This window comes from Prionailurus viverrinus, chromosome A3, assembly GCF_022837055.1.
Source record: "Prionailurus viverrinus isolate Anna chromosome A3, UM_Priviv_1.0, whole genome shotgun sequence".
Taxonomy (NCBI): Eukaryota; Metazoa; Chordata; class Mammalia; order Carnivora; family Felidae; genus Prionailurus; species Prionailurus viverrinus.
The window spans coordinates 90,318,426-90,344,738 of NC_062563.1; the positions used below are offsets into that span (position 1 = coordinate 90,318,426).

General features: G+C 38.0%; 1 protein-coding gene and 1 pseudogene across 2 annotated transcripts in view; both read left to right on the top strand.

Annotated features, from left to right (window-relative positions):
* ALMS1 (ALMS1 centrosome and basal body associated protein) overlaps window positions 1-26,313 on the top strand; it is a 227,426-nt gene that overhangs the window by 17,242 nt on the left and 183,871 nt on the right. The window contains exons 2-7 of one of the 2 annotated variants that reach the window (XM_047854529.1): window positions 2,230-2,355; window positions 14,165-14,360; window positions 19,840-19,957; window positions 21,443-23,217; window positions 23,479-23,597; window positions 23,703-23,852. In XM_047854529.1, coding sequence (XP_047710485.1) covers window positions 2,230-2,355; window positions 14,165-14,360; window positions 19,840-19,957; window positions 21,443-23,217; window positions 23,479-23,597; window positions 23,703-23,852 — 2,484 coding nt within the window. Of the gene's footprint in view, window positions 1-2,229; window positions 2,356-14,164; window positions 14,361-19,839; window positions 19,958-21,442; window positions 23,598-23,702; window positions 23,853-26,313 lie in introns of both variants that reach the window. The other variant, XM_047854528.1, reaches the window with a different exon arrangement.
* LOC125163017 (single-stranded DNA-binding protein, mitochondrial-like) lies at window positions 18,569-19,399 on the top strand (annotated as a pseudogene).

The following is a 26,313-nucleotide window of genomic DNA, read 5'->3' on the forward strand; positions in this document are numbered from 1 at the left end:
GGTCCACAACCAGCATTATTGAGCTACAGTGAATAGCCATTTTGAACATTCATTTTGGCATTCTTCTTTCCTAGAAGGCTCAAAGAAGACTAACTGTGCCAAAACATTGGCTATATTGTTACATACTTAGGGATTTCAGATTGCCAGATTGCATTTGCAGAACAATTTTCTTTGCTTTTTATTCTTTGTCCCTTAAACATTGCCATTGAAGCAAGATGGGTATGTACCATGGTTCTTTACCTTTAGAGAAAAACCTCTTGGAATAGTTGATATCTTAGAAATCTCTGTAGTTCTTGAATAGATTTTTAATATGCTGGCCTTTTTGTGACCAAAAGCACATTCTTGTAAGTCCTCTGTAAAAACGTTTTGTTAATATAGTAACAGTGTTTTAATTCTGGAAAAAAATATGATAACTTGAGGTTTCCTTCAGAGGCTCTTTCACATTTGTGGTTAATATTTTGTTAGAATTCATCTTTTCTTGACTCATAACTGCCTGTTTTACTTTTATAACTTCTTCCCCTTTTATGGACATTGTATCTTTATTTTTTTGAGGATCTGACTTATTCATTTTAAAGTTTTTGAAAATACAGTTTATAATCGCATTTTTAGCAGGAGTGTTTTTTTGTTTTGTCTTTGGGTACACCCTTCTCTATATGGTGTTCTTGTGGTTGCCTCTACCTTGGCCCTTGTGGCTGCTTTTTTAAAAGAGAGGTCTTTTTTTTTTTTTCAATGTTCATTTCTTTTTTTTTTTTTTTTTTTTTTTTTAACGTTTATTTATTTTTGAGACAGAGAGAGACAGAGCATGAACAGGGGAGGGGCAGAGAGAGAGGGAGACACAGAATCTGAAACAGGCTCCAGGCTCTGAGCGGTCAGCACAGAGCCCCATGTGGGGCTCGAACTCACGGACCATGAGATCATGACCTGAGCTGAAGTCGGACGCTTAACCGACCAAGCCACCCAGGCGCCCCATAATGTTCATTTCTTTTTGAGAGAGAGAGTATGCGATAGTGGAGGAGGGGCAGAAAGAGAGAGGTGGGGGATCCAAAGCCAGCTCTGCGCTGACATGGGGTTCTAACTCAGGAACTGCGATATCATGACCTGAGCCGAAGTCAGACACTTAACTGACTGAGCCACCCAGGCGCCCCAGAAGAAGAAGTCTTATATTGAAGCTTTGGGTTTTTATTGTCCAGGGATACTGGAGGAATCTCAGGAACCAGTCCCTGAGCCAGTTGGTGACTTTGACCTAAGTCATTTTTGTTTGATTGCCTTGGATCTGTTCCGTTTGCATTGCTTCAGCCTTGGGCTACAGTCACAGCTTTTATTGTCTTTCACAGGTGAGAGAGCCCTGCTCTAACCCCTGTCTCACAAAATGAGCCTTAAGTTTGTTCCCACTGTCCATACTATGAGTTGATTTTAGTCCCCATTTGTAGGGTTAATTTCTTAGGTGTCTTAAATAGTAAGATTTTAAAACCAATAACTTGCTTGTTTCTGCTTGCTTCTTTTACTTCTAGGACTATAGGAGGTTAAGGAACTGCTGTGGTTTATTGGACAGTATGTTGAGTTCTAACTGGATAACCTTAAGACTTTTTGTAATTTTTTTTTACTTAAAATTTTTTTTTTCATTTATTTATTTTTGAGAGACAGAGACAGAGAGTGGGTGGGGGCAGAAAGAGAGAGGGAGGCACAGAATCCAAAGCAGGCTCCAGGCTCTGAGCTGTCAGCATAGAGCCAGATGCGGGGCCTGAACCCACCAACTGCGAGATCATGACCTTAGCCGAAGTCAGACGCTTAACCAACTGAACTTCCCAGGTGCCCTGTTTTTTTATTTTTAAGTGAAAGTAGTAATTTGGACAGTGGTTGTGAAGTTGAAATGTTATATATATGAAAGTACTTTATAAACTTAGAAATATAGCTAAAGTTTAGATTTTATTATTGTTTAACAATAGTGATTGTTGGGGCGCCTGGGTGGCGCAGTCGGTTAAGCGTCCGACTTCAGCCAGGTCACGATCTCGCGGTCCGGGAGTTCGAGCCCCGCGTCAGGCTCTGGGCTGATGGCTCAGAGCCTGGAGCCTGTTTCCGATTCTGTGTCTCCCTCTCTCTCTGCCCCTCCCCTGTTCATGCTCATGCTCTCTCTGTCCCAAAAATAAATAAAAACGTTAAAAAAAAAAAACAATAGTGATTGTTAATCACCATCGTTCATCACTATTTAAATCTGCTTTTGATTTTCAGGTTGTTCCATTGACCTGTCATGTATGGCAACAGTCACTATATCAAGACAATAGTGGTATACAGATTTCTGATGCTAATGTAGTCTCTGTGAAAAAAACAGCTCAGTGGGATTCTGGAGATGATCAGGTATGTCTTATGTAACTGGGAAATTATTTTTCTTTTCATAAGCTGCATGAGAAATTCTGATTCAGCTTTGAAGAATGGTAAGGGGTGAATTACTTTAATATTCCATTTTTCTAATAGATCTTTGATAATCTTAGTTATATAGAATAGCATTTCACTTTTTTTTTTGTCTCAGGACTCCTTTATATTCTTCAAAAGTATTTTAAGTATCTTTTATTTATATGGACTATCTATATTGATATTTAGTTTACTAGAAATTAAAACATTTAAAAATATTTTTAAAATAACAAACCCATTATATATTAATATAAATAATGTATTTTAAAATGAAAAATAACTATTTTCCAGGACAACTAGTTGGGAGAGTGGCATTGTTTTATATTTTTGCATATCTATTTATTGTATATATTGTATGTATGTATATGTAAAATAACGAATTGGCTTTTATGACGGCTGAGAATTCTCAAGATTCACAACCTGGAGACCCAGGAATGCTGATAGTATAGTTGTAGTCTTAATCCAGAAGCCTGAGAACCAGGAGAATTAATGGTGTAAGTTCCAGTTTGAGTCTTGAAGGGCTGAGGACCAGGCCAGCTGATGGTGTAAGTTCTCTGAATCTGAGTTTAAAGGTAGGAGAATACCAATGTACTAGCTCAAAGACCCATCAGGCTGAGAGAGTGAATTCTCTCTTGTTTAGCCTTTTGTTCTGTTTGGGGCTTTAAATGGATTGGATGAGGCTTGGCCACATTGGGAAGGGCAATCTGCTTTACTTAGTCTGTGGATCAAATGTTAATCTCATCTAGACACACAGACATACAGAATAATGTTTAACCAAATATCTGGGCACCTGGTGGCTCAGCCAAGTTGACACATAAAATTAACTATCACAATTGGATTCTGTTATCTGCTTCTGCATTTAGTCTGTTGGGATACGTTGAAGTATATGAAGAAAATCTGGCCTTACATAGATACATAGAAAAGGGAGGCCCACATAGATGCCTGAAAGAGCATCTATGACTTCCAGGTATCCTTGGACCACACTTTGAGAACCACTGATCTAGAGCATAGTTATAAATTTAGAAGAAATAGAAAAATTGTGAGCAGATAGGGAAAAAGTTCATACATGTTTGTTGGAGGAAAAATGCACCCTTACTCAAAATGGTTAAATATTTAAGGTTGATTATCTAATAAGTTGGGTATCAGATTTCTTCTGGTACCTTCAATTTCCCCTAAATTGCAGTGATTACTTATTTGATGCAAAATATGGAAGAAGGAGATTTGCTATTAACAAATGGCAAGGGGTTAAAAGAAACCTTAACAGAAAATGCATAGCACTCGGGGCCATTAAATGGAAGGGGGATTGCGGTGGATTAAATTGTGTGCCCCTAAATGTGTTGAAGTCCTAATCCCCAGTACCTTAGAATGTGTCCTTATTTGGAAATAGGGTGATTGCAGATATAACTTAGATGAGATCATACTGGAGTAGGGTGGACCCTTAATCCAATATGACTGGTACAAGAGACAAGAACAGTATGCGAAGAGAGAGACACCCAGGTAGAAGTTGGCCCTGTGAAGACAGAGGCAGAAGTTGGAGATAGACTTGCACAAGCCAAGGAATGCCTGGGGTTACCAGAGGGTAGAAGAGGTAAGGAAAGATGCTCCTCTAGAGGCTTTGGATGGAGCATGACCCTGCCAACCCTTGGTTTCAGACTGCCAACCTCTTGAACTGTGAGAGAATAATGTTGTCTTGAGCCGTCCAGTTTGTGTAACTTTGTTATGGCAGCCCTAGGAAATGAATATAGGGATATACCCCCAAATAGTTTAATATTCTCTGAGGACATGTTTATGGTAGAGCATGGTTTAAAAATAGATATCCTACTTTTTGTTCCTGTCTTATGAAATCTATGCCATGAAAAAAATACATACACAACGGATAGGTCCTGTAGCTCTTCATTTCTGCCTTTATGCCTGGATTCCTTAGCATAGCTGGAGCATTATGCCACTTTCTAATTTCCTCCCCTCTTTTCTCCTTTTTATTCTGCTCATTCATCTTTATTGCTCTTGTCTAAGTTAGTTTTCATTATTCATTAAAAACTATAGCTCTTGCTACACTGTTCTCAGTTTCTTTCACTTCAGCTTACATTACTCATGTAGTGCCTAAAACTCTTGGATCTTTGATCTAACCTGCAGAGATCTTTTCCTACATTCCTCCTCCTAAACCTCTCTTACCCCCATTAGGTTATTCATCTCATGTCACAGTCTAGACCATGTCACCTCCAGCAACTTGAATACAAATGTCTCATCCTCTGTTCTCCTCCAACTGCTGTTTGATTTAATATTCTGCTCCCTGTTAAATGAAATTTTTGAGAGTTTTCTCTCCATTTCCTGCTGTGTTAACCTCATTGATGTATAATTTAATATAGTAAACTTCACTCTTAGGAATACAGTTTGATGAGGTTTCACAAATATATACAGTCATATAACCACTATCACATTTGAGATATACAAGACAGCCATCACCTCAAAAAAGTTCCCTTATGCCACATTGTAATCAGTTATCTCCCCCATCCTTAGTCCTTGGCAACCACTGATCTGATTTCTGTCCCTATAGTTTTGCCTTTTCAGAATTACAGTGTATAGACTTTTGAATCTGGCTTCTTTCACTTAGCACATGCTTTTAAGATTTATCCATATTGTTGTATGAATCAGTAGTTCTTTTTAATTTTATATTGCTGAGGAGTATTCCATACAGGTATAGGTTTTTGGGTAGACAAATGGTTTCATTTCTCTTGGGTAGATACTTAGGATTGGGATTGCTGGCTGGTAAAGTAATTGTATGTTTAATGTTATAAGAAAGTGCTAAACTATTTTCCAAAGTGGTTGTGCCATTTTGCTTTCCCCCACAGTGTGTGAGAGTTCTAGTTGATTTGTGTCCTTGCCAGCTCTTGGTATTATCAGTATGTGTGTACGTATATATGTATGTATGTATATATTTTAATTTAAATTCAAGTTAGTTAACATATGGTGTAGTATTGGTTTCAGGAGTAGAAATTAGTGATTCATCACTTATGTACGACACCCAGTGCTCATCCCAACAAGTGCCCTCCTTGATATCCATCATCACCCATGTAGCACATCACCACCCCCCAGACCCTGCCACCTTCCCTCCAGCAACCCTCAGTTTGTTGTCTGTATTTAAATTTTTTTTTTTTTTTTTTTTTTTTTTAACGTTTATTTATTTTTGAGACAGGGAGAGACAGCATGAACGGGGGAGGGTCAGAGAGAGAGGGAGACACAGAGTCTGAAACAGGCTCCAGGCTCTGAGCTGTCAGCACAGAGCCTGACACGGGGCTTGAACTCACAGCCTGCGAGATCATGACCTGAGCCGAGGTCGGACGCCCAACCGACTGAGCCACCCAGGCGCCCCTGTTGTCTGTATTTAATAGTCTCTTATGGCTTGCCTTCCTCTCTGTTTTTTTTTTTTTAATGTTTATCTTTAAAAAAAAATTGTTTTTTTTTTGAAACTTGTTATTAAATTTAATTTTCTTTAAATACATACCTTTCTCCCACCCTCACCTATTCCGGGGTGGGGGGGGGGAGGAGGAGAGAGGAAACCCCACCCCCTCCATTCAGGGGATTCCATGTATAAAGCCTGAGATGGTGAGGATGAAGTATAAAAATACTATTTACAAAGGGGAAGAAGGTATCTGTTGCCACCTTAACCTTCAGACACCCCCATCCCCAGGCCCCTTTTGCTCCTTGAGAAAAAGCCCCTGGGAATTCATTTGAGTGTAAAATAAGCCCTTCCTCTGGAGGGGTACTATAACCCCAAAATGGAATAGGACGCTCTGAGATCAGCTGAGGAAGACAGTGAATGGATAGCACCTCAGATCCTAGCAGTGGGAAGGCATCCGCCCCCCATTACCCTGTGGTCAGCAGGCCTACAGGCCAAGCCTTTATTTCCATAGGCCCATCACCACCCCCCAGACCCTGCCACCTTCCCTCCAGCAACCCTCAGTTTGTTGTCTGTATTTAATAGTCTCTTATGGCTTGCCTTCCTCTCTTTTTTTTTTTTAATGTTTATCTTTAAAAAAAATTTTTTTTTAACGTTTATTTATTTTTGAGACAGAGAGAGAGAGAGCATGAATGGGGAGGGTCAGAGAGAGAGGGAGACACAGAATCTGAAACAGGCTCCAGGCTCTGAGCAGTCAGCATAGAGCCTGACGTGGGGCTCGAACTCACGGACTGCGAGATCATGACTTGAGCCCAAGTTGGACGCTTAACCGACTGAGCCACCCAGGCGCCCCTAATGTTTATTTATTTTTGAGAGAGAGAGAGAGAGACCGAGCATGAGCAGGGGAGGGGCAGAGAGAGAGGAGACACAGAATCTGAAGCAGGCTCCAGGCTCTGAGCTGTCAGCACAGAGCCTGATGCGGGGCTCGAACTCACAAACTATGAGATCATGACCTGAGCCGAAGTCTGATGCTTAACCAACTGAGCCACCCAGGCGCCCCAGCCTTCCTCTCTGTTTTTATCTTATTTTATTTTTCCTTCCCTTCCCCCATGTTCATCTGTTTTGTTAAATTCTACATATGACTGAAGTTATATGATACTAGTCTTTCTCTGACGTATTTCACTCAACATAATACACTGTAGTTCCATCCACATTGTTGCAAATGGCAAGATTTCATTCTTTTTCATCACCAAGTAGTATTCCAGTGTGTGTGTGTGTGTGTGTGTGTGTGTGTGTGTGTGTGTGTGTCTGTGTGTGTATATGTATGTGTATAGAAGACACTCCATATCTTCTTTATCCATGCATCAGATGATGGACGTTTGGGCTTTTCCCATAATTTGGCTATTGTTGATAGCACTGCCATAAACATTGGGGTGCATATGCCCCTTTGAATTAGTGTTTTTATATCCTTTGGATAAATACCTAGTAGTGCAGTTTCTGGGTTATAGAGCAGTTCTATTTTTAATTTTTTGAGGAACCTCCATACTGTTTTCCAGAGTGGCTGCGCCAGTTTTTTTGTTTCAAAATTTTTTGCCATTCTAGATGCATTATGGTATCTCATTGTGGTTTTAATATGCATTTTCCTAATGACTAATGATACTGTGCATCTTTCTGTGTGTTATTTGCCACCCACGTTTCTTCTTTAATATAGGGTCTTTTAAGATCACTTCCCTTTTTTTAATGGCTGATTTGTTCCACTTGTTGAATTTGGGAATTCTTTATAAATTCTAGATGCAAGACCTTTATCAAACATGTTTTGCAAGTATTTTCTCCCACTTTATGGTTTTTTCTCCAAATTCTATATATCTTTTAAGCGCAGAAGCTTCAATTTTGATGAAGTTGGTGTATTGATTTTGTTTTTTTTTTATGGTTTATACTTCTTGTGTTCTGAGAAATACTGGCCTAATCCTATGTCACAAAGATTTTTTCCTGTCTATTTTTCCAGCACAAGATTTCTCAGCCTTGGCCCTTTTGACATTTTGGGCCAGATGGTTCCTTATTGTGCGGGGCTGTCCTGAATGTTGTAAGGTGTTTAGCAGCATCCTTGACCTTTCCCCATTAGACATCAATAATATTTCTCCATGTTATAAACATGAAAAATGTCTCCAAAAATTGCCAAGTGTCCCGTGGTAGAGGGGAGAGGGTGGTGTCAAAATTTTACTGAGTTGAGAACCACGGTTTCTGAAGTTTTATAGTTCTAGCCTTTATATTTACATCTATGATCCATTTTGAGTTGGTTTTTGTATGTGATGTGAAGAATCCAGCTTCATTTTTTTACATATGAAAATCTAATTGTCATTCCACCACTGTTTGCTGTAAATATGGTCTTTTTCTTTAGTGCTTACTTGGCATCTTAATCAAAAACGGATTTGGGGCGCCTGGGTGGCTCAGTCGGTTGGGTGTCCGACTTTGGCTCAGGTCATGATCTCACGGTCCCTGAGTTCGAGCCCTGTGTCGGGCTCTGTGCTGACAGCTCAGAACCTGGAGCCTGCTTCAGATTCTGTGTCTCCCTCTCTCTCTGCCCCTCCCCTGCTCAAGCTCTGTCTCTGTCTCTCTTAAAAATAAAAATAAACCAAAAAAAAAAAAAATTAAAAACAGATTGACTGTATATGTTGGTCTATTTCTGGACTCTCTATTCCATTGATTTATGTGTCTGTTATGCCAATCCCACATTCTTAATTATTGTGCTGTCTTGAAATCAGGTGGTGTGAGTTCTCCCCCTTTGTTCCTCTTTTGAAAAGTGGTTTTGTTTATGCTAGGTTTTTTAAATTTCTATATAAATTTTAGAATCAGGTTGGTCATTAAAAAAACCTCAAATTTTGATTAAGATTGCTTTGAGTCTGTACATCAATTTGTAGAGAATTGACATCTTAATAATATTTGAGTTCTCTAATCCACAAACACAGCAGTTCTTTTAGTTTTAGTTAGGTGTTTAATTTTTTTCATTAGTGTTTTGTTGTTTTCGGTATACCCAGCTTAACACATGTTTGTGTTACACTTCCTTTTTTTTAAAACATTGTTTTTATTGAAGGGTAATTTTACTGATGTTTTTAAAAATTTCAATTTCCTTTTCATTGCAAGTATATAGAAATATAAATGACTTTTTATATTGACCTTTTATCCTGTGACCTTGTTAATCACATTTACTGGTTTTAGTAGTAGCTCTTTTGTGGATTTTTAAAAGTAATATCAACTATATTTTTTTCCTTTTTAGTATATATGCCTTATGTCACTGGTTATTTACTTATTATTTTACTTAATTTCCTTTGTGTTCTCACCTCAACTCAGTGAAAGCAAGTTTTGCCAACATTTGTATAATTGAATACAGTGAGCACTTTTCTGTCCTCATCTTAGGTACAATAAATAGCATTTGACACTGTTAACCATTGCATAACTTAATTAAAATTATTTCCTTTCTTAGCTTCTACCGGTTTTCTTTCTACTCTTCTGCTATTCTATTTCCTTTGTTGCTTTATCTTCAGACAGAGAGACAGAGCACAAGCGGGGGAGGGTAAGAAAGAAGGGGAAACATGGAATTCAAAGTAGGCTCCAGGCCCTGAGCTGTCAGCACAGAGCCCAATATGGAACTTGAACTGTGAGATCATGACCTGAGCTGTAATCAAGAGTTGGATGCTCAACTGAGTCACCCAGGTGCCCTGAAAAAATATTTTTTTAATTTTTTTTTTTTTTTGAGCTAGAGAGAGAAGTGGGGGGGAGGGGGGCGCAGAGAGAGAGGGAGACATAGGATCTGAAGCAGGCTCCAAGCTCTAAGTGTCAGCACAGAGCCCAGTGTAGGCTTGAACCCACAAACCGCGGGATCATGATCTGAGCCGAAGCTGGATGCTTAACTGAGTTACCCAGGCGCCCTAGAAAAAATTTTTTTTGACACAGTGTTTTTAAAAATTTTTTTTTTTTTAACGTTTATTTATTTTTGGGACAGAGAGAGACAGAGCATGAATGGGGGAGGGGCAGAGAGAGAGGGAGACACAGAATTGGAAACAGGCTCCAGGCTCTGAGCCATCAGCCCAGAGCCTGACGCGGGGCTCGAACTCACGGACTGCGAGATCGTGACCTGGCTGAAGTCGGATGCTTAACCGACTGCGCCACCCAGGCGCCCCTGACACAGTGTTTTTAAAATTTCAAAATAGAAGACTTTAAAGTGCATATGGAGTGCATATTTGGCCACAGGTCCCATCACTCCCTAATTCCAGGTGGATTTACTCATTTCTGTTACCTCCCTTGCCCTGTGTACATTTGAGTTTTTGACTTTTGCTTGAAGTGTTGGGATGTTTTGATTCTCATCTAGATCTGGGGGTTTAAATATACCTGTATACTTAAAAATCCCAAATTTGTATCTCTAATCTTCATTTCTCCCTCAAAATTTGTTTATATTCACTGCTTATTTGTTATCCCTACTCATATCTGTCAAAAACATTAGGGATTTGAGGGTCTTTTTATGTTGATCAAAAAGGTATAACACAAGCAATCATTGTGTGATAGAAACATAACAACAGAGTATACAGAAGCTTGTGATGACCACTGGATGTTGTAGGTAAGTGTTGAATCACTAAATTGTTCACCTCAAACTAATATTACACTGTATGTTAACTAACTGGAATTTAAAAACCAAAAAAAAAAAAAAAAAGAACCCGAAATATGCAGAAAGAAAAGGAATGTAGAAGAGGGATGTTTTAAAATTTTATTTTATGATGGGAAATTATAAGTACGTTTGGGGAGAGGTATGATTAGTATAGAGGGAAAATGGATGAAGAAAAGCAGGAGAATCATTATAGGAAGGCAGTCGTCGAAAAGAATGAAGGGGTCCCTGGGAGGCTCAGTCGGTTCTGTGTCCAACTCTTGATTTTGGGTCATTATCAGGATCTCACAGTTTGTGAGCCTGAGCCCTGCATTGGGTTCTGCGCTGACAGCGTAGAGCCTGCTTGGGATTCTCTCTCTCCCCCCCCCTCTCTTTGCCCCTCTGGCACTTGCACTTTCTCTCTCTCAAAATAAATAAACTTTAAAAAAGAAAAAAAGAATGGAATAAGATGGGAAGGTTGGTGACAGACTTCTTTTAAGTCACAAAATGAAAATGGGGTTGTAGATCTGGTGATAGGAAGATAAGGAAGTTCCATCTCATGCCTTTCACTTAATTGAAGTCGATGAGGTCATCATTTGAAAATGAGGAAGAAGGAGAGTTCAGTTCTGAGGAGAGACTCAGCTGATGTTACCTTTAGAATCTGTCTTTAGCAAGTCAGTTCACCGGGAAAATACAGTAGGATTTCCAGGCAATGCTGAGTGCCCTTGAGGTTTAATGTAATCAATTTAAAGGACAAACCATCTGGGTTTGTGCTTTACTCAGCAGTGTGCTGCTGCTTGGATTCAAATAAGGAGAAGGTTCGACTAGAATTGAGCTTTTGCCAGGCAAATAGGATGGTGGGAGAAAAGGGCAGGAAAGTTAAAGATGTTTGCAAGGCAGCGGTTATGAGGATGATATGAAGATGACTGAACTCTCAGAGTGGTAAAGAGGAAAATACAGCTAAGAAAGGAATTATAAAAAGTGTAAATGTGGTAGGATAGTTGTTTTAATGAGGTTAAAGAATTACTGAAGTGGAGCTAGAGTAGAGTAAGAGATCTGAGGAGGCCAGAGTGTGGGCGGGAGAACAGATACCTCTCTTATAGGAGTGAGGAATAAACTATGGGACCAGGCTCAAACCAGGCTCAAGGAGGCTGAGAGATAAGTTAGGGACTAGAGATTTTGCTGTAGTGAGAGTCACACAATGACTAGAATTCCCCTGCTTTAAAACCCTTCTTTGGCCCACTATGTTCTATAGAATGGAGTATTCTCAAAAGAAAAAATTTAAAGTTAAATGCCTTTTGTTTTTAAGTATTAAAAACATGTTTCCAGCAGTGATTTGGTGCTCTAGGTTGGTCGAATTTATTCAGCATGGAAGGGATTGAGATAGTTTGGAATGCTAAAGGTCTGTTACATAATCCCATAAACCACAGATGAGTAGTGTTAATATTTTAGAATCTTATGCCTTAATGTTTTTTTGCTGCATATATTTATATAATTGATAATAGGTAGTGGATAGTTGTGTATCTTTTTTTTTTAACATACTAAAAGAGCTTTTGATTAATGAATTTTAAATAATGGAATTAACTTCAAAGATGAAAGTGTTGCTTGAGAAAATCATTCTAAATTATAATACATCTTCTTTTTGTAGATTCTAGGTCATTTGGGAGTGAAAACATTTATATTCTCTTTAAAAAACATTTGAATTGGTCAAGAAAGAAGAGTCCAGTAACAGACTATTTACAAAATCATGAAAATCAATAGATTATGTATCCAAGTATGTAGATTGCCATGATATAATGTCATTTTCTCATTTTCAAATAAATAAATAAATAAATAAATAAATAAATAAATAAATATCAAATGAGTTTATTATTTGACTAAAGATTTTAGATAAAGGGTGAACAACTATAGGAAGAGGAAACATAATAAAAAGGAAAACAAATAAATTTAGAAAATATAATAAAATTGCTAAATTCAAGATAAAAACAATGGCTACATTTCTGAAAAATCCAGTCAAGAGAAAAAGCCCTAATGAAATAAGCTTAATACAAATGTATTAAAGCTTATAGAGTTGGACTAGTACTACTAAAGAGGTAACTGAGAAAGTTAAAATAATACCAGCTATCAAAAAGGTTTCTGGACCTAATAGGTTTACTGGTGAAATATTTTCTATTTTTAAAGAAAGTTTAATTTCCTTGTATAAAATAAATATAGAACGAAATTATAGAACAAGGTTAGAAAACAAAAGCAAGGCATTCTAAAATCCTGATTAAGACTATATATGAGTGAAAATGTTAAAGACCAGACTAGCAAATATGATTAAAAGTCTGATCTACCACTGCCAAGTAACCAATGTTGCAATAGAAAAAAATTCATTGCAATATGTTATCAGACTTAATTGGAAAAAGAAGATAACTATAATATACTTTGATCAAAGTTGAGCTCATTCCTAATCAGATTAATTAAATATGAAAATAAAAGTGTACTTTCATAGCCTGATAGGAAGAATATCTTTATTAACCAATACCAAATTTAAAAGGAAAATGCCGATAAAATTGTTTGCTATTAGTCTGTAATTCAGCATTGCTACTTAGTATAGTATGGTCTGTGGATTGGTGCCAATCCATGAATTGGTTGTTATTGGTCTGTCAAGAGATAAGTACAAGAATATAAAAGAAGTAGGGAAAACTGTTCCCTCCCATATATATTTTGAGAAGCGTTGCTCTCAATCATGCCTCTATTGTAAGAGTAAACATTTGAAAGAGACACATGTATCATTATTCATGGATGATGTGATAATGTTATATAATGAGAAGAGCCAAGAGTCCTCCAGAAACCAGCATAGCTAATTAAGAATTCAGTAAAGTGGTCACATATAGAGCATCTTGTAGCTTTTTTTCAGTTTTGTGATCAGATGGTAAGATTTCATCATGTAGAACCATATGTATTTATTGTTTTAGTGATGAGAACTGTTAAAGAATAGCAGAAATGCCAGTGATATAACGTGTTAAAAGATGGGTAGTAATGGGAAAAAGGTCTAATGTAGTTAATATTGTGAAAAACATACAGAAAGAACAGTTTTAATTTTTCCAAACATTGTGATGAGAATGTCATCCATCATATAGGAAACTATATGCTACATGAGTGGATATTTAAAGCTAAATATTATATCTGTTTTTTAATATTTATCTTTGAGAGAGAGAGAGAGAGAGCGTGTGCACACGAGCATGAGCCGGGGAGGGGCAGATTGAGGGAGACAGAGGATCCGAAGCAGCTCTGCACTGACAGCAGCAAGCCTGATGTAGGGCTTGAACTCACAAACTGCAAGATCATGACCTGAGCCGAGGTTGGATGCCCAACTGACTGAGCTACCCAGGGGCCCTTCTTTTATTTTTTTTAATGCATGTTTATTTTTGAGAGAGAGAGAGGGAGAGGGAGAGAGAGAGAGAGAGAGAGAGAGAGAGAGAGAGAGAGAGAGACAGTGCAAGCAGGGGAGGGGCAGAGAGAGAGGGAGACACAGAATCCGAAGCAGGTTCTAGGCTCCGAGCTGTCATCCCAGAGCCTGACGTGGGGCTCGAACTCACGAACTGCGAGATCATGACCTGAGCTGAAGTCGGACACTTAACCAACTGAGCCACCCAGGTGCCCCAAATCTAAATATTAACGTATATGGTAACTCAGTTAATTACTTAGCATATTTTCCTTTAAAATTATTGTTTTAGAGAACAGAATCTTGGCATTGTCTTCCTCAAGAGATGGATTCTTCCCACACTTTGGATACAACCCATACCAGTTTTAATATGAGAGAGGAAAGGACCAAAGTGACAGGCTTCCCCTCTCTGGAGGAAGGTATATTGACCCAACCGGAAAATCAAGTAAAGGAACCCAAGAGAGATCTCTTATGTTCACCGCTGCTAGGTAATGCCTCTTTATTTTTAACTAGTAGTAATACCTCAAATTTGTAAAAATACTTTTGGGGGGGGGGGGCGCGGCTACAGGTCCTGTATCTAAATCCTTTCTTGAGTTGAGGAGCTTTATAGAGCCATCCTCAAGGGTATTAGCTTATTTCTGGTTTTCTACACTGGCCAGCTGGACTAGTTATGTTAAATGCGCACTCTCCCCTCATTTTGTTATGTTCTATTCCTCACAGAAGGCAGAAAGGTGATCATTTCCTCTCTAGTGGGTATACCTCCTCAGCCCAGAATTTGTGGATTTTTCCTTGGGGTAAACTGTATATTATCCTTTGACAACTTCTGTCAACAATGGAGACTCCATGATCCTTAAAAAAGCAAATGTTTATGTTTACCTCATTAGATACCTAGGAGTACTTAAGGCATATGTTATTCTCAGTTTTCAGACCCCCAAATTAAGATTAAAAGGTTAAATGACTTGTTTGAGGTAGATCTTATTGGTTTCTTCCATTTAATGTAGAACTGACTTATTAGCTCTTTACAGAGGTAAATTTTTTTTTAAGTCTATTTATTTATTTTGAGAGAGTATGTGGGGAAGGAGCAGATAAAGAGGGAGAGAGAGAATCCCATGCAGGCTCTGTGCTGTCAGTGTGAAACCTGACGTGAAGCTTGATCCCACAACCCTGGGATCATGACGTGAGCCAAAACCAAGAGTTGGATGCTTAACTGATTGAGCCACCTAGGTGCCCTTTACAAAAGGTAAACTTTAAATGCTTTTCAAATCATAAAGGTAGGAGGTAGAATTGTATTATTACTACTTTGGGTGAGAAGAATGTTTAACGAGTATGGTAATTTAAATTTTTTCATGCCTAAATGATATTCAGACAAACATTATTTTCTTCTTTCTGCTTTATTCAGGTTTTTTTTCAAAATTTGAGAAAAATGCATCAATCAAATATTTTAAAATTAGCCTTTGACAGGGGAATGAGATTTAACCACGATGTTGTCTTGTCAGAGTTTTGTAGAGGAGCACAAATAGGAGTTAATTCAGCAAGTTCTTTTCAAACATAAGCCAAGGCTATCCAAATCAAAATATTGGCGCCAGTGTATTTTATGATGTGGATCATCAAAGTCAGTTTTAGTTTCACATTTTAAGAAAGATGTTGACAGCATTAGAATTCCTTTGTGAGAAGAGATGAGTATGACTGTAAATGAAAGAAGACTTTGCTATGATCAGGTGTTTGAAGCACTGTCAAGCTAAAGAGGAAGGAACTTACCGTTCATTCATTCATTCGTTGAACAAATATCTAAGTGCCTATGGTGTGTTTGATGCTAGGGGTATATAGATGAAAGCTACTTCTACTTATGGGAAGACAGTTTAGTAAATAGAAAAATAAGAATACCATGGGATGAGTATTAGAATGGTTTAGAGCAGGGGTCTGATTTTGTACCTTCCGTGAGCTAAGAATAGTTTTTGTATTTTTATTTTATTTATTTTTTAATTTTATTTTTTATTTTTAAAAATTTATGTCCAAATTAGTTCGCATATAGTGAAACAATGATTTCAGGAGTAGATTCCTTAATGCCCCTTACCCATTTAATAGTATTTGTGTTTTTAAAAGTTTGTAAAAACAAACAAAAAGAAGTATGTGTGATGGAGACCACATGTGACCAAGAAAGTCTAAAATATTTATTAGTTGGCCTTTTATTAAAAACGTTTGCTAATTCCTAGTCAAGAGGTTAAAATGAGAATACATAACTTATAGGGAAGCTGTTTTCAATTTGATATAAGAAAGAACTTTTTAATAGTGCCATTTAATAATGGAAAGACTATATAACAATAAAGTGAGCTTTATGTCACTGTAAAATGTCAAGCAGAATTCTCCAATAGAACTTCAGCATTGGGTAGGAGACTTTATGATGTGGCTTCTAAAATGTTTTGTAGGTAGAGTTTTGTAACTCCAGCTTGTGATTTATTGTAGAAAGTAGAACATCTTTAATTGTAGCAGATCTGTGGATCTGATAGCTAGAGGAAATTTCATCATTGCTGTTTCGTTACAACGGTCATGAATACAGTCATTGACGGGTGTATTGGTCTCACCAGTGGCAAATGTCATGATGACTGGTGCCAGAACAGTTAGATGTCTTAAAAAAGTGATCCGGGATGCCTGGGTGGCTCAGTCCGTTAAGCAACTGACTTTGGCTCAGGTCATGATCTCACGGTTTGTGGGTTTGAGCCTCACTTCGGGCTCTGTGCTGACAGCTCAGAGCCTGGAGCCTGCTTTGGATTCTGTGTCTCCCTCTCTCTCTGCCCCTCCCCCACTTGTGCTCTGTCTCTCTCTGTCTCTCTCTCAAAAATAAATAAAATGTAAAAGAAAAAAAAAAAAAGTGATCCAAGCCATCAGTAGTTGTCTAAATGTGAGGAAATGTGGGGTCTTTGTTAAAAACCTTCAGGATTCTTAGAGGGGTGAAGGACTTCTGTTACAAAGGTTTAAGAACGAGCCTCTAAACCAGGGTGAAAGAGGAATTATACCAAGTAGTTCTTGGTAGTAAAGGTTATTGTTATCATTCTGCTTCTCAGTTAAAAAAACTATTTATTTTGAGAGAGAGGCCGGGAAAGAATCTATGCTGTTAGCGCAGAGCCTGATGAACCCATGAACTGTGAGATCATGACCTGAGCTGAAATCAAGAGTCGGGTGCTTAACTGGCAAAGCCACCCAGGTGCCTCTGCTTCTTATTTTTAATAAATTCATTCGGTAAATAAATAATTCTATTTTGAGTGCCTACTAAGTATAGCAAATACTTTGCTAGGCACTGAGGATATAGCTGTGAATAAAGTGGATGTGGAGTTGACAACGTAGGTGGGAAGCAGGCAGGCCAAAGATGAAAACAAGAGTATGACAGTTATGATAGGGAAGGTGTACAATGTGGTATTGTAGGTATTCTGAAGTCAAGAAAGTATACTGTAGCAACAGTATTATATTCATGGTGAAAGAACAGTTGAGTTTTAGCAAAATATCATGTATCCAGTTAAATTAATATTAGATATAGTGCATTAGATAAATGTTGGTTTTATAGTTTTATTTCTACTAAAACTTTATTCTTGTTTTATAGTTATATAAATGCTATAAAAAATAAGGAGTTTATACCTATTTTGTACATATTTAAGCACATTTAATAACAATTGTTTAAGTTGACCTTCAGAAATCCACAAGAATTATTTTTCCTTTTTTTTTTTTTTTAACGTTTATTTATTTTTGAGACAGAGAGAGACAGAGCATGAATGGGGGAGGGGCAGAGAGAGAGGGAGACGCAGAATCGGAAACAGGCTCCAGGCTCTGAGCGGTCAGCCCAGAGCCCGACGTGGGGCTCGAACTCACGGACCGCGAGATCATGACCTGAGCCGAAGTCGGACGCTTAACCGACTGAGCCACCCAGGCGCCCCTATTTTTCCTTTTTTTTAAAAAAATTGTTTTTAAGTTGGAGAGAGAGAGGGAGAGAGAGATAGCAAGCAGGGGAGGTGCAGAGAGAGAGAGGGAGAGAGAAAAAGAATCCAAAGCAGGCTCCGCTCTGTCAGCATAGAGCCTGACGCGGGCTTGAACTCATGAACTGGGAGATCATGACCTGAGCGGAAACCAAGAGCCGGACGCTTAACTGACTGAGCCACCCAGGTACCCCAAGAATTATTTTTCTTTTGAATCAGCAGTTCTCAAACTTTTTGGTCATAAGACTCCTTTACATTAAAATTATTGAGGACTTCAAAGAGCTTTTGTTTATGTAGGTTATTGGTATTTTCCCATATTAGAAATTAAAACTGAGAAATTTCTGAAATATTTATTAACTCATTATAAAACAACAGCTCCATTGCCGCATATGTGTTAAATTACATAATTTTTTAGAAAAATAACTTTTCTGGGGTGCCTGCGTGGCTCAGTCGGTTAAGCGTCCGACTTCGGCTCAGGTCATGATCTCATGGTCCGTGAGTTCAAGCCCTGCGTCGGGCTCTGTGCTGACAGCTCAGAGCCTGGAGCCTGCTTCCGATTCTGTGTCTCCCTCTCTCTCTGCCCCTCCCCCGTTCATGCTCTGTCTCTCTCTGTCTCAAAAACAAGTAAACATTAAAAAAAAAAAAGAAAAAAAAAAAAGAAAAATAACTTTTCTAAAACAAAAATATTTAGAAGAGTAACATTGTTTTACTTAAAACCCCTGTAATATTTGACCTCATGGAAGACAGGTAGATTCTGATACCTGCTTCTGCATTCAATATATTGCTATATCATAGATAATGTAGCTTCTGGAAAATTCTACAGTACCCTTGTGAGAGAATGAGAGTGAATAAGGCGAATGACATCTAAATATTATATTGAATATAATTTTGACTCTAGGCACCTCCTAAGAATATTTTTGGGATGCCCAGGAACCTGTGGACTACACTTTGTTATAAGATGGAAAGAAACACTTGTAATGGATAAGGGTACTTGCTAAGAAATTAGAGTGTTTAGGGCTAGTTTGGGCTAGAGCATCCAGTGAGGGAGGAGGGAGCCACAAGTTCTTTGCTAAGTGGGAAGACCAAAGAGTAGGTTGTAGGAAAAACAAATAGAGGTCATGTTTTGGAGACCTGTATTACAGGTATTTCATCAGTTTGTAAGATGTGAGTCTGAAATAGCTAGCAGCTTGGTTCTTGAAAGATCTCTGAAGCGTGTGCAACTCCTTGGGCAAGTGGGTCAGGACCCCATCATGAGACAGGTGGAAGGGAAAAACTCGGTCACGATATTTTCTCTAGCAATGAATGAGATGTGGCGGTCAGGGGAGAGTGAAGTATACCAAATGGGTGATGTCAGTCAAAAGATGACATGGCACAGAATATCAGTATTCTGACCAGGCCTCAGAGATGTGGCGTATCGGTATGTGAAAAAGGGGTCCTGCATCTATGTGGAAGGGAAAGTTGACTATGGTGAATACACAGATAAAAACAATGTGAGGCGACAAGCGACAACAATCATAGCTGATAATATATTTCTGAGCGACCAGACCAAAGAAAAGGCATAGAGTGGACGATTCTTCTTTGGCCATTGTTTGGTACAGTCTCATTTCCAAATCAAGTGTAGTCTTACAGTTCCTAAGGACAAGAATTAAAATATTCTTTATAGATATAAAAAAAAGAAATTAGAGTGTTTAGGTTCAGTTCTCACTCTGACACTTAAGTTATTTGTGGACAAATTAATATTTCTTAAATTTTGTAATCATGTTTCCTCATCTGCAAGATGGGTATAATAATACCTATCCTTCAAGGTTTTCTTTTAAATGTACTTTAAGTGCTGGGACCTTTTCAGGCTATGAATAAATGGTAGTTGCTGCTGCTGCTATGTTACCATTCTGATGCTTATAGAAACTTCCAGATGGTGGCATATTTAGGTTCTTTATTACATGGGTAAGCTAAGAAATTAACTTTCAGCATTCACAACATTTTTATACTTCAAACTTTGCAGTCATACAAGACAACTTTGCTTCTCCTGATTTGCCTTTGCTGACATGTTTGACACAAGATCAAGAGCTTGGGTCTGATTCCTTATTTCAACAAAGTGAACTAGATTTTGCACCTCTGAGGTAGGATGGTTTATTTTTTTATTTGCATGTAACCTTTTTACTCTTTCTTTTCTTATTTTAAGTTGTTGCTAATATAAATGACTTCAGGCTAAGGTGAGACTTTGGAGTGGGGTTAGATATTCTGAGCACACACTCTGAAGGTAACAAGGCCCTAGGTTAAGACATGATGCATGTTAATTTGGTGTAGTAACATATGTGTAAAAATGAGCCAGGCAACTGCAGCTTATTTAAAAATAATTTTTAATGTATTCTAGTATTTCAGGCATAGTTTATTTTTAAATTTTTATTATTGAAGTATAGTTGACATATAATGTTATATTAGCTTCAGGTGCACAACATAGTGATTTGACAGTTCTATTCATTATGCAGTGCTCACCATGATAAGTGTTGTACATCTGAAACTAATGTAACACTGTGTCAACTATAGTCAAACAAAAAAGTTAAAAAAAAAACTATAGATGTTTACAGAGTAAAAACCTTTGCCCTTCAGCTATGTAGTATCTTTTTTATTTTTTTAAAAAAAAATTTTTTTTTTTCCCAACGTTTTATTTATTTTTGGGACAGAGAGAGACAGAGCATGAACGGGGGAGGGGCAGAGAGAGAGGGAGACACAGAATCGGAAACAGGCTCCAGGCTCTGAGCCATCAGCCCAGAGCCTGACGCGGGGCTCGAACTCCCGGACCGTGAGATCGTGACCTGGCTGAAGTCGGATGCTTAACCGACTGCACCACCCAGGTGCCCCACAGCTATGTAGTATCTTAAAATTACTTCTATGAAAAGCATTCTGTTTATAATAGTCATCCAGTAATTAGGTTACTGTTGTGTTTTAGGAGTAGATCACATCTTAAGGGATTTTTAAGAACACAGTACATGAGTAGTAAAAGGATCAGTGAAAGTTAAATGAATGTTAAATTAAGGTAGGTGATAATAAACATTTAAAAAGTTATTTTTAATCTTTATTTTTGAGAGAGAGAGACAGAGTGCGAGCGGGAGAGGGGCAGAGAGAGAGGGAGACACAGAAACTGAAGCAGCCTCCAGGTTCTGAGCTGTCAGCACAGAGCCCGCTGCAGGGCTCAAACTCACGAACCGTGAGATCAGGACCTGAGCTGAAGTTGGTCGCTCAACCGACTGAGCCACCTAGGTGCCCCAATAAATTAAACGTTTTAAATAGTAAAGTTTGAATTTTTTATTTAATCTTTTTTTGGCAGCATGAAAATATTCCTAGTTTTTGGTAATAATTGTTTTAGGAGAAGGCTGAGAAAATATCAGGGTCATAAGAATGGGAGTTCATTTTCTATTTATAAGGAGTTTGCCTTGTTCAGTCATTAGCCACTTTAAGGGAATTTAAAATTAGAACTTTGTTTTTCAACACACTTTTCAAATAATCTTGATTTCAGTGTCATACCAGTTTTGTATTTTTCATGTTAGTATTAAAAAAAATGTTTTTAATGTGTTATTTATTTATTTTTAACTGTATATTTTCAGGGGAATTCCTGGTAAGTCTGAAGATACTGAATGGTTTTCTCGACCGTCGGAAGTTAGCGAAGCTGTATTCCAGGCAGCCTCAGAAGTAGCTTCAGACTTAGTTAACAGTTGCATTAGTGTATCTCAGCACTCACTTCTAGGTAGTGCAGCTGTTGGGTCTCAGCGCTCCTTTTTACGTCCTGAACAAGGGACTAAAGAAGAGACTGTTTCATCTGATACAGATGATGAACTGCAAACCTCCGAAGACTTCGATAGTTGTGATGCTCTGTGTTCATATGTGGCATGGAAGACACAAGAAGTTCAGGAGCCAGAAGCCAGTTTAGCAGATGAAGGTCAAGTTTCAGTTTCAGCTTCATCTGAAACAAGCGATGAATACATGACTTCTAAAGAAAGTGACAGTTTTGATGATTCTTATTCATATGTGCAGTATTGGAAACAGAAAGCTTTACAGCAGTCAGGAAAATATTTAACCAGTAAGGATCATGATTCTTATTCAGATTCATCTGACACAATTGATAAAAATAAAATTCCTGAGGGAAGTGACAATTTTAGTGCCCCCTTTTCATGTATACCATGGAACAAACAGGAAACTTCACACCATCCAGAAACACATGTGATCAGTAAGGACCGTGTTTCTTTTCCACATGAAGTTCCTCCTCGTTTTAATAACAAAATGTCACATTCTGTCTTGTGTTGTCTGTTGGAAAGAAGAGGAGAGGGCATTCCCTTGACAGCTAGTAGTCATTTTTTTGACAGTGTTTATTTAAAGGCTCCAGCTGAGAATGAGGTGAAAGACATGATAGATTCTTTGGAGGGGTGTGAAAGAAATGAAGAAGGTCAGGGGAAAGAATTATCTCAAGGTTTTGAACTAAAGGAGAGTAGAAGAACCTTAGTATTTTCAGAGGTGCATCCCAGATCTTCAGAAATACAGTCTATTGAGAGTGTTGTAGTTCCTGATAATTCTATACAAGTTTCAGAAATACATATACACTGTAGGGGACCAGGTACCTCTAAGATGGAGGTGTCTGGTGGTCCTCTTCAGACTCTTAAATCCAACTTGGATGAGACATCAGAACAACTTTATTTTCAAGGGGAAAGAGACCAAAAGGCAACTTCTGCTTTTAGTGGAAAAAGTGTTGATGCTTCTGAAAATGTAGCCTTTGAGGCAGTTATTGCCTCTATTGAGCCTTCCAAGAAAGAGAGTACAGTAAATGAAATCCAAACTGACATCAATAAGTCTTTAATAAATAATAGCCAAGAAAGTGAATCAAAAAATCCATATCTTTCCCTATTAAATTATAATGATGAAAGCTCTTTCTTTGATAAGCTTAGTCATCCATGTTATGAGTCCACTCCTAGGGTGTTTGAATTAGCAGCTTCAAAACCATTGTTGCTTAAAAAAGATAATGGTGATAGTTCCTTCTATTGGCATCCTAATTTAAAGTCACTCCCCAGTGCTCCTCAGGAAATGTTTATTAAGCCACTTTCTCTTATTCCAGAGTGGAAGTCATCTGCTTCTTTGTGTGAAAAATCTCACAGCCAGGCTGTTGGTCTTGGCAAAGCACAGTCAGCTTTATTTCAGTGTGATATAGGCAATGAACCATTTCTTCCCATTGGGAAGATAGAGTCTGTTCCTGTTCTTGACCTTACAGAGAAGGTAGGATCTTCAAACATTTTTTATCCGTTGAAAGTATGGACTTCAGATTCGTTGGTTTTACAAGATTTAAAGCAGCAAACCTTGGAAGAAGTTGCAGATTCCTCAAACTATATTTTGGGTAAGAATATAAACTCTAGTAACATCATTGAAAGTCCATCTGCAGGATGGACTGTAGGAAGCAGCTTTTCAGCAAACTTGGTGACATGTGATGCAAAGTCACAAGGTACTTTACCAGTGACCAGTAACGCATCATTAGTTGCAGTTGGCCAAGAGACGTTGCTGAAAGCTGATGTAGGCCAAGATAAAATTCCTCGGCCTATGGGAGCCAAGTCCAGTTTCACTATACATACAATTATGCAAAATGACTCCTGTTTTCTAGAGGGGCTTCAGGTGAAGGCTGAATCTGACATCTGTACTCTGGATGATGATACTGAATCCTGTAGCCTAGATGAAAATGCTGTTGTACGCAGTACAAGAGTTGCTGATCTACAAAGAGAGGTAAGACACAATAAAATGATGGTTGGGGGAAATGTAGTCTTTTCTAGTATCATTTCAGGAAATGGTATTGTTACTTGTTTTTATTTTACTTCCTCTTTTGCCCAGGTATGTGACCAAGGTGACCTGACTGGAGAGTACATTGAGCTAGCAGGTTTAAAAAATGTGCTTGATGATCTAGAGGTTTGTGACAGCTTTCTGCACTGGCAGTCTGCCTTACAACTGTCATCTAAGCAAGAGAGTGATTTTCAGGAGCTTGTAAGTTTTTCTGTTTGACTTTTCTTGTGGGGTAGGGAAGGAATATTTTAGTTGAAAAATGGGGATAAAAGTAAAGGGCCCATTTATATCTTCTGTTACCAACATGTGGCTTACAGTCTGGTCTTCATCTGACATACAAGAATATGCTCCGTTAATTTGTTACAGGTTGGCATAAAAGAACTACTTGTGATCTGTAGACCATATTAGTGAGTTCTGTGGTGTCTTAGGAAAGGCCATCCTTTGGAGCTCCCAGGCCTTTCATCTTGAGACATGGTGGTTCATACCAGCAAGAACCTTTGGGACAGTGTTAAGATTAGACTCACTCATAGAAATAGTCGATTGTACATTTTTTTCATTCTTGCCTTCAATGTACAAGCCTTGGAATAGACCCTGGAAGATTTAAACATTTCTGTTTAGAACCTCCTGAAAGATTTGACTTAGGAGGTGTTTTGAAAATTTTAAGAACCAGTGTTTCCTCAGGAAGGATACTGAGGTGCTTAATGTCCACACTAGCTAGTGTCCCCAAAGGGAACTAATGAGTTCCTTTCCAAATGAGTGACATACCTGTGCATACACACATTCCTTCCCTCTCTCTCTATATATCATTATTATCGTTACGTGTGTTTATTAGAAAATAACTTTGAGGTGTTAAGAAAGTTCTGTGTCAAGCTTTCTTTTATACAGGGCTTCATTTCCTGGATCCTTGGATCCCTTGACTTTAATGTTCCATTGGTCCCATTGCCCATCCTCTTTTGTCTGATACTGTCAGCTTCCTTATAATCTATCCTTATATCTTGTTAGTCATTAAATATAGTTATACAAGAGATGTTGTATACTTAATGTTACTCTCCTTTTCCTATTTTTCCACGTATAAAATTAGTATGTCATTAGAAAGTTGCTAGTTTGGGGTGCAATCATTTTTAGACATTTAGGTTCAGGCATTTGATTAGAGAAAATGAAGAAAGTTATTGAGATAAACTTTTCCTTTTATTTATAATTATTGAATTTATTTAAAATTGAAATATAGAGAACCATGAGGCTAATTTTATTTTCTTTAACATTCTAAAGTAGGATTGTTTAATTTTCAGTCTAACAATAGTGGGATTGAAAATGATAGCTAACACTGTGTGCTCAAATACTATGCTAAGAGATTTACCTATACTGCAATTTACTTAGTCCTTTGGTCAGTCTGTCAGGTAGGATTGTTAATATCATCCCTATTTTACAATTGATACTTAGAGGAGCTTGCTCATGATTATTTAGCAAGTAGAGGAGATAGTATTTGAAACTAATTGTATCTATGTATTTAACTACTGTACCATAAACTGCCTTCCTGTTTATTCTTTAGTGAAACCAAAGCCAAGATTTTTCATTGTTTTGGCAAGAGTAAAGGTTTTGCTAGGGGATTGGTCTAAGTCAATTTCAGTAAGAATAAGAAATAAGTATGATCAATTTTAAACTTACAGTTTCTAATTTTTTTGATAGACTACCTATGTAACTTAAATCAACTTTTATCTATCTATCTATCTATCTATCTATCTATCTATTTATATAGAGAGAGCACACATGAGTGGGGGAGGGGCAGAGAGAGAGAGAGGGTGAGAGAGAATCCCAAGCAGGCTCTGTGCTGTCAGCATAGAGCCTGATGTGGGGCTGAATCCCATGAACCATAAGATCATGACCTGAGCCAAAATCAAGAGTTGGATGCTTAATTGACCCAGCCACCCAGGTGCCCCAACTTTTTATCCACATAATATATAAAGAAATGTAGATATGTGTTCAGTTAATAGTGATATGCTAAGATTAACTCTGACCATTATTCCAAATTTTATTTGCCCCCCAGCTGTAGCCTTAAGTATAGTTTTTCAGTTTAGGGAGGATGTTCCCTGTATTGTCTTTCACTCTTAGCTCCATTCTATGATCTGGGAGTTGCATGATGCCAATATTAGGGAAACAAGGAGCTCGATATGATAGTAATCTTCCTGCATGGCTCAGCTTGCTTTCAGAGGGTTTGCCTGCTCCTTGGTTTCTTTCTTATTCTCATCTGTGTCTCAGAAGAGTCATTCATACTTGTTTGCCTTACTTTGATACTTAACCATCATTTCTCTAAAGGATTATTTGGGCATCTACTTATGTATGATGTACCTTAGGGCCATGAAAGGAGTGGAGATTTGGAGTCAAAACTTTGTTCAGTTATTTGTTAGCTTTGTGCCTTGGGCAGATGACTTTGGAGGATCATTCTACTTATCTACATAAAGAAATAGAAATAGTAATAACCTCATGCATTGTTACGTTGGATGGGGTAACATATATAGCAGCACTGCTTGGCTGTTTGTTCCCTTCACTTTACTGAAACTAGACTATTACACTCTCACCAGTGGTTTCCTCCTATCCGTCATTATTTTATTCTGTCTTTCTCGTTCCTAGTAGCAGCATATTACATTCTTTTAGCTTCTGTGAA